This window comes from Elephantulus edwardii, unplaced genomic scaffold (genome assembly GCF_000299155.1).
Source record: "Elephantulus edwardii isolate Elephantulus edwardi_28Jun2011 unplaced genomic scaffold, EleEdw1.0 scaffold00012, whole genome shotgun sequence".
Classification (NCBI taxonomy): domain Eukaryota; kingdom Metazoa; phylum Chordata; class Mammalia; order Macroscelidea; family Macroscelididae; genus Elephantulus; species Elephantulus edwardii.
Genome location: NW_006399762.1, coordinates 8087359 through 8096120, shown reverse-complemented (window position 1 = coordinate 8096120; position 8762 = coordinate 8087359). Strand labels below are relative to the sequence as shown.

General features: G+C 36.2%; 1 protein-coding gene across 1 annotated transcript in view; it reads right to left on the bottom strand.

The window, feature by feature from the left end:
- PDE5A (phosphodiesterase 5A, cGMP-specific) overlaps nucleotides 1–8762 on the bottom strand; it is a 259248-nt gene that overhangs the window by 148958 nt on the left and 101528 nt on the right. Inside the window, exons 6-7 of the mRNA XM_006881059.1 lie at nucleotides 5633–5770; nucleotides 3103–3170 (exon numbers count right to left, since the gene is read on the bottom strand). Of these exons, the coding sequence (XP_006881121.1) occupies nucleotides 3103–3170; nucleotides 5633–5770 (206 nt within the window). The remainder of the gene's footprint in view (nucleotides 1–3102; nucleotides 3171–5632; nucleotides 5771–8762) is intronic.

Here is an 8762-nt window from a genome sequence, read left to right as displayed (position 1 = left end):
CAATTCTCCTTCTATCCTTCCTAGTCATTGTCCAACTCTCTGATACATAACAAGTGATTGCAAAGACCATGGCCTGTATCAGACGCACCTTAGTCTCCAGAAAGACACCTTTGCTCTTCAGTACTTTAGAGAGGTCCCTAACAGCAGACTTTCCCATCGCAATAACATCTTTTCATTTCCTGGCTACTGGTGCCAAAATAGTTGACTGTGGAGCCAAGCAAATAAAAGCTGTGAACAATCTCAATCTCTTCACCATCCATCCTGATGCTGCCAATTGGTCCAGTGGTGAGAATCTTTGTCTTCTTGACAATGATCCTCAATCCATATTGGAAGCTGCAGTCCTTGACACTCTGGAGCAAGCATTTCAGGTCCTCGTCAGTTTCAGCAAGCAGGGTTGTGTCATCTGCATAATGCAGATAGATCTTCCAACAATCCTGACCCCACATTTCTCCTTATAGAGTCCAGCCTCTCAGATATTACGTTCTGCATACAGGTTGATAAGGCGTACGCCCTTCCTAATTTTGAACCATGCAGTGTTTCCCTGCTCTGTTCTGACAACTGTCTCTTTGTCCAAGTATAGGTTTTGCATTAGAACGATCAAGTGTTCTGGGATTCCCATTCTTCTCAGAGTCAGTCACAGTTTGTTATGATCCACAGTCAAACGCCTTTGCATAATCAATGAAACACAGATAGACATTCCTCTGGTACTCCCTACTTCCAGCCAAGATCCATTTAACATCAGCTACAATATCCCTAGTACCACGACCCCTTCTAAACCCAGCCTGGACTTCTGGCAGTTCTCTGCTGATGTGTGGTTTCCAGTCATTTTTGGATAATCTTCAGTTGAATCTTGCTTGCATGTGAAATCAATGATATAGTTTCCACACTCTATTGGGTCACCCTTCTTTGAGATGGGAACAAATATAGATCTCTTCCAGTCAGTTGGCCAAGTGGTTGTTCTTCAGATTTCTTGGCACAACTTGGTGAGCACGTCCAGGACAGCATCTGTTAGCTGAAATATGTCAATTGGTATACCATCTATTCCTGGGGCCTTAATAATATTGTATTTAGTATTTAATATATATACTCAGTATTATATACTTGTGATATGAGGCAGTGGTGTTTCCACAAAGTCCTGGTGCTGTAGTTCCTCATGTGTCACGCTGCTAATTAAAAAGTCAGTAGTTTGAATTTGTGGTGTCAAAATTTTATCATTCAAAATGTCTTTCCTAGCCATTGATTAACTTTTATTTGTGCTGAAGTATTTATTGTATTAAGGAGATAGGATTAGGGTGGGATATAAGTCCCACCCCTACTTGTTATTGTTGTTAGGTGCCTTTGACATGGTCTCAATGCAATGTTTTTTGATTGCTAATAACAAGGGTGTTAACTGTGGATCCAAATAGGATGAAACTTTTGACAGTTTCTTTTTTCACCATCTATCATGATCTTTTCTATAGGCCTAGTGGTGAAAATTTTTTGTTTTCTTGAAGTTTAGATGGAATCCATAATAAAAACTGTTGTCTTTGATCTTCCACAGAAAGCATCTCAAGTTCTCCTCACTTTGAGCAAGCAAGGTTGTGTCATCCGCTTAACACAGGTGACCCATGAGTTTTCCTCTGAACCTGATGCCACATTTTCCTTCTTACAGTTCAGCTTCTTGAATGATTTGCTCAGCACCCATACTAAATAATTATGGAGGAAGGATACATCCCTGACACACACTTTCTTGATATTAAACAATGCAGAATTACCTAGCTGTGTTTGTACAAGAGCCCCTTTGCTCTACGTATAGGTTTTGCATGAACACAATTAAATGTTCTGGAATTTCCATTTTAATTTTATGTTAGACATAATTTGTTATTACCCACACAGTCAAATATCTTTGCATAATCATTCAATAGGAAAGAAAATCTTAACTTTATTATTATTAGGTCTACTATGAAACACAGACATTCCTATTTTTCATTTATCTCTTTATATGGTAGTTGAATGAAAGTATTTTCCTCTGAAAGAGTGCAGAACAAGAAAGCTAGTATTCAGCTAATTCAGGCATCATAAGGCCTAGGAATACACACTATATGAACAGCCTGTGCACTTTCACCTCTTTTATTGCTCGTGTTAGGTGCCATTAAATCAACTCATAGCTACAAATCTGAACCTTGCCCTATCCTGCACTATCCTCACAGCCTCAGCCATACTCTAGCTACTCTTCAGAGTGACCCTATGAACAACACATCTGGTCTTTCCTAGTGCCTTATATAAGCCTATGAGAACTAAATGCTAGCTCTCTTTTTGGGACACCTACTTTCCAGCTAGACACAATGCAACTGACAGTATACAATGCTTACCAGTCTTTGCAAAACCCAGCCTGCATACCTACAGTCCCATGAGTAATTTCCATGAAGGGTCTGTCTGAGTCTCTATGAGACTTTCCAGTGAACCGTCAAATCCAATGGACATAAAGAAGTGAAGGAACAGAATGAAGGAGGGGAATACATGATGTTGGGAATCATGCAGTTATACAACAAAGCAAACATCTGGGACACTGCTGAGTGCACACTTTTTGTAACTGGTCTCTTACTAATCTTAGCCAATGAGTTATGAATTCAGAACCATAGGGGGAAAGGTGGGCAGTTTCTTCCTCTAAAGATTTACAGCCTAGGCAACCAGAATGAGAGTGGCCAAGAGTCCAAATTGACTTGATGGCAGTACGTTTTGTCTGCCTGTTGTTTGCTTGCTTTATGTGGGGGATTTGGATTTCATTCCTAGTAAATGCAACCCACATGCAGCTATCACCCATCTGTCAGTGGTGATTTGCATATTGCTATGATGATACACAGATTTCAGCAGAACACGGAGATTAAGCTCAACTGGAAACAAACTCCTGGCCATCTATTTTAAAACACAAGAAAATAGCCATTGAGAGCCTTATGGATCATAATATTTCAATCTGTAATTGACCATGTGGACAGAGCAAGACCAGCCAATGATTTGCTTCACTCTCCAATGAGTTATCATGAACTGGGGGCCAACATGACAGTAGCTAATAGAAATAGCATACCCTTGTGATAAAGAGAAATGCAGAGTAAGCCACTTTACCTTGTTAAAGCATCTGATGATTTTTCTAATTCTTCACATTCCATGTGGAACACGCTTGAAAAAGAATCCTGAACACAGAGCAACAACACATGCTGAGAAATAAGTTTAACAAAGTAACGACAACTATCTAAACATAGACATAAATGCCTGTGGAGCTGACTAAAGACATGAGTACATGTGATATATTTTTACTTTCCTGCAGATTAAACTGACCTAGACCAATTTTAGAACATCTAGAAAGCTAACTCCCATTATTTATATACTATATATTATAATATTAACATTATCCCTTGCTTATATTGTTGGTAACAAAAATGTATATAGAGTGTCATTTGGGTCTTTTTTTCCTTCACAAGAATCAATTCATACATCTGTTTATGAGTTTTGTATGCTAATTATAAGATACTCACTATTTGGCTTTTATCCATATATTGATTGCTGCTCTTACAACACAAGCCAAGAATATCTTTTGAAAAAGATGTATTATTCAGTAAAGTGCTGAGATCATTCAACTTGTATTACTTCAAAATATAGAGAAATATTTTTGAAGTTAGACTTTAAAAATCAGAATGTAATTTGTATCAATGCTGTATTTATAATTGTATAAAGAAGAACTTAAAGGTAACAAAGAAATGCAAAAATGATGCTAATTTAATCTGAAGATGAAAGAAATACGTACATTCTTTTTTATCTTGTTTACATTTTGATCTTTGCTTATGATGTACAATTACTTTCAAATGACTAATAATTGTTATATCAAGGTACCGAGCCATTCAAGTTCTTGTCTAAATTCAACTGAATTGTTAAAAAAGTAAATAAAATACTGCAGCAGGCATATAGTTGAGAATATGCTCTGAAGCACCACTAATACAAATTCAGTTGCTGCCATGATGTGTATTAACTGGGAGAAGCATTCAGTGAATATTAATCAAAGTGGTATTTAAGCTATTTAAAAAAAGAAGTGCTTCATGTATAATTTTCAAAAATTAAATGCTAAAGAAGGGCAGGTTACAGAGAAAAATGATAAAATGACAGACTTTATTAATGAGTTCTAACATGACCTTTATAAGGATAGCTACTATCTTGCGATCATCTCTAATTTACATGAATAATTTTATAAATATTTTTAAAATTATAATTTAAATACAAAATCTCTAGGATAATACTAATTCTTTTTTAGACCAGTGAATTTTCATGTCTTATAAACATATTCAATGTGATAATTTATTTATGCAAAGGCCCATGGTTTCGACCTACCAGCTTCTCCATGGGAGAAAGAATATGTAATCTCCCATGTGATTTGCTGTTGTTGAGTACCGTTGAGTCAGAACTGATCCTTAATTGACCGTCGGAATCATAGCTGACCCTCTGGTGGATTTTCAAAGGCAGCTGGTAGATTTGAACCATGTAACTTCAGGATTGAAGTGCAGCTTCTTACCACTCAGCCACCAGAGCTTCTGTGCCTCTGAAAACCCAGTGGAGGGCCAGCTGTAAATTAGTTCTGACTCGATGGTACATTAAAAAAACCAATATATTTCTCTATCTCTATGTAGAAGTACACGCATACATGATGATTCACATGGTGTTGTATCACAGAATATAGACTTAAAAAAATAAAAAAAAAGTAATTTAAGTATTAAAATTTTTAATTATTTTATTTATCCTCAAGATTAAATTTATATATCAAATATAGATTGTAGGTGACCTATTGAAAAAAATGGTAATCTTCACTTATTTTTCATTCAACCATGAAGAGCCTATTCCTTGGGATTTAATAGAAAGAAACCCCAAAATTGAAATCAACTACATCAAAACAAAATATAAAAAACAAAACAAAACAAAACACCAGTGGCTCAAAGGTTAAGAACAGGGGGAGAGATCCATAAAGGAAAACTGCCGATAGCCAGGGATCTTACTTCTAACCAAGGAGTCGACCTGCCTATAAATAACGCACATATTAATAACACTCCATTTTTCCTCACACATCTGAAAATGTTTGCTTATTATAAATCTGTGGACTGAAATATACTCATTATTTTTAAAAAGTTCAGTATTTGCCACTGTTGGAAAAGGATTTGAAACTACAACCACCTTTAATGTCAATCTTTATTGGATCACATCTTCTGGTTTCTATAGAAGTCTTGGTATTAGAAGAATTTACACCTAACTCAGTCAGGTGGAGGTCAACCTATTCTTAGTAGCCAGGAAATTACTCTTTATACTGACCTTCAACAATCAAGACACTGTAATGACAATGAATTTTCCATCAAGATGACACCATCATTAATAAAAGTTACCTTCTCATGGTAACTATTTAGAGCTGGAGGACGGTGAAAGGGTGCATTAAAGGGTCTCACCAATCTTTTCTCTATTCCTGTTCAACCACAGTATCTTGTACTGTGATCAGCTTTACAAAACTACCACAGATAATCTTGTTTCAGAGGATTCTGAGTCTAAATAAGATTTAAAGCAATGCTTTAAAGTGCTTTTTTGTCTTTCCAAAAATATGAAAGTCATACTCGGTACTCACGGAGCAATCTTCATCCACTATGAAAATGGTGCATTTCTGCACCTGCATGAAAGAGATAATAGTGGCAGCTATCTTCTTCAGGATGACTTCTAATGATTGTTGTTCTTCAAAAATTAAGCTAGCAAGGTCAAGCAGCACCTAGATAAAAAAGATTAGGAGCTTATTGTTTTATAGTTATTAAAAATGAGGAAAACCTTCAATAAGACGGACTGACAGAATAGCCATAAGAACGAGCTCTAACATATGAAGAGAGCACAGAACTAAATGTTTTGTTCTATTTGTATGAGTCTAAAATCAGAGGCAACTGGCTTGAGTGTAAACAGAGTGATCTAAAAGTGGGATCTTAGCTTCCATTTAAAATCTTTGACATGAGTCTGGAATCTATGTTGTTTTTAAAAGCTGGCTTTCCAAATGACAATCCCTTTTATTTTGATGCTGAATTTACCATGTATCTCAAGGACAACATTCCTATTTCTCTTAGGTGTATCCTGTGCAGAATATCTAATCTACTCCCAAAGAGTCTTTGTTATTATACAAATGCAAGACTCAATAGCTTGAAACTGAAGGGTCTTCAGATACAGAGTCAATAAGTACACTCAGAAAAGACATGAGTGAGGAAATAACTAATATAGGTCACGTTCTTTTGTATTCTGTCTCTGATCACCTTGAATAAACTGTCACGTAACTCTGAGCTGTCATGTAATCCCATTTACAGGATATGGACCTATTGCTGCCAAATTCTCACTTCAAGATGTCCCACCTTTAATCTCCTTGAAGGTCTTTCAACAATCATGAGCTTTATAACCTTTTAAAGTTCCTGATCAAACAATAAAAGAATATATCCTGTTTTGCCATTTTCACTCCAACAACAGATGATTCCTGAGTCTACAAAGTCTCTATCCCTCTATAAACTTCATTTGCTTAAAGTTAAGCAGATTCTGTGAGGTAAGCTCTATGACATATTAGATATACGGTCAATTATGAATCAGAGCCAAGTTGATGGCAACTAACAACAACACTTATTCAAGCTATTCAAGAATTTACATGAATTATAAATATTTGGGAAGGTCTGGTGTGTGCTCCACACTGAGCCATGCTGCTAACCCAAAGGACACACAACTCTGGAGGCTGGAATCCACTGTGACTCAACAGGAGGAAGATGGGCATTCTCGTTTCATGATGATTTGTAGCTTCAGACACCCAACAGAGTTTCACTAAGTCAGAACTCAAATGAATTTGAGTTTTTTGAGTTTGATTAAGACACAGAAATTAATACATATTTACACAGAAGGTTATGACAGAGCTTGCATTTGCATGTTAAATATGAAAATCTTTGCTTACAAAAAAAAACAGAATTAAGGTTTTAGATTTTGACTTTATGCACAACAGAATGAAACACTGCATTGTCCTGCAACATCCTCCGTATCATTCTTCAATTTAAGTACACTGTCAGGACTGTTGATCAATCCATATTGTTGAGGGCTTTCTTCCTTTTCACTGGCTAACTTTGCCAAGGAGAAGCTCCTTCATCAGGACCTGATCACTTCTGATACATTGTCCAAAGTATATCACATGAAGCTGTCAAACTTGTTTCATCAATACATTGTTTCATGATACAACCTTGTTGTATTATCCTTGCTTCATGAAGCATCCTAGCTGCACTTCTTTCAAGACAGATCTGGCTGTTCTTCAGAAGCCTGTGGGGTTTTCAATATTCTCCACCAACATAAAATTCCAAGACATCTGGTCTTCCTTATTATTAAGTTTTCAACTTCTGTATGCATCTAGGTAATTGAAAATACTATGAATTGAGACAGGTGTACCTTAGTCTTCAAAGTATGGTTATTAGCATTTTATAGAAATCCTTTACAGGAAATCTTTCCATTTAAATAAATGTCTTTGATTTCTTGGCTGCTGCTTTCATGGATGCTGACTGTGGATTTAAGTACAAGGAAATCCATTACAACATTAACCTTTTCTGTTTGTGATAATGCTACCTCAGAAAAAAGATCTGAAATTTAAGATGATCCCAAATGGTCCAAACTAATCACTCCAAAGAAAATCCCAAACCAAAAAGCCAAACTTAGGTCTATATGTTCCAAAGCAGAAGAGTTCATAGGGTTTCCTTAGTTATAACCTTCACTTTCTTTCATGGTACTTCTGGGATGGCTTGGAATACTAACTTTTAGGCCAGTAGTTGAATTCAAAACTTTGCATCACCAGGAAGCTACAAGAAAAGCCTAGCAATTTGATAAAGACATCCATATAAAGGCTGCTGCTGTTGGTGTTAGGTGCTATTGAGTCTACTACCAATCAGAGTGACTGGATGAAAAATAGATCAAAAATTTGCCCTAAACAATTCCATCCTATAGATATCTGATTCCTGTAAACAAAAGTCTTTTGATTGATTCATATACTAAAAATATGAATTACATCAAATATAACAATATAATGTTCACTCATCTTGCTTTATTGCTGCTTAACATTTTGGTTTACATTTTTTTCCCTTTTACTAAGCAAAACAATGGTGGTGCATTAAGCCCTTCTTCATTCTATATCCTTTATTTTCTCCTTGGAATGATTCATCATTATGTTTCATTACATATTACTATGTACTGTTTTTGTTATGTACCATCAAGTTAGAACCAACTCACAGGTGACTATCGAGTGGGTTTTCAGAGGCGGTAAAGTGCACGAGAGGAGAGAGCTCACCTTTGTCCTGCAAGAGCAGCTGGTGAATTTGAACCACATACGTATCATGCAGGAAGAGTGCAAAGAGTCATTAAAAAGTCAGAAGAGGAAGAAAAGACCAAAATGGATGTCAGAAGAAACTCTGAAAATTGCACTGGAGTGTAGAGAAGCCAAAGCACAAGGAATAATTCAAGATACTAAAGAGCTGAACAGAAGATTCCAAAAGGCAGTACGGAATGACAAAGCAAAATATTACAACGAAATGTGCGAGGAGCTGGAGTCAGAAAATCAAAAGGGCAGAACTCGTTCAGCATTTCTTAAGCTCAAGTAACTGAAGAACAAATTCAAACCTAGAGCTGCTATAATCAAGGATGCTTTAGGCAGAATATTAAATGATCCAGGAGGTATTAAAAGAAGATGGAAGGAATATACTGAGCCA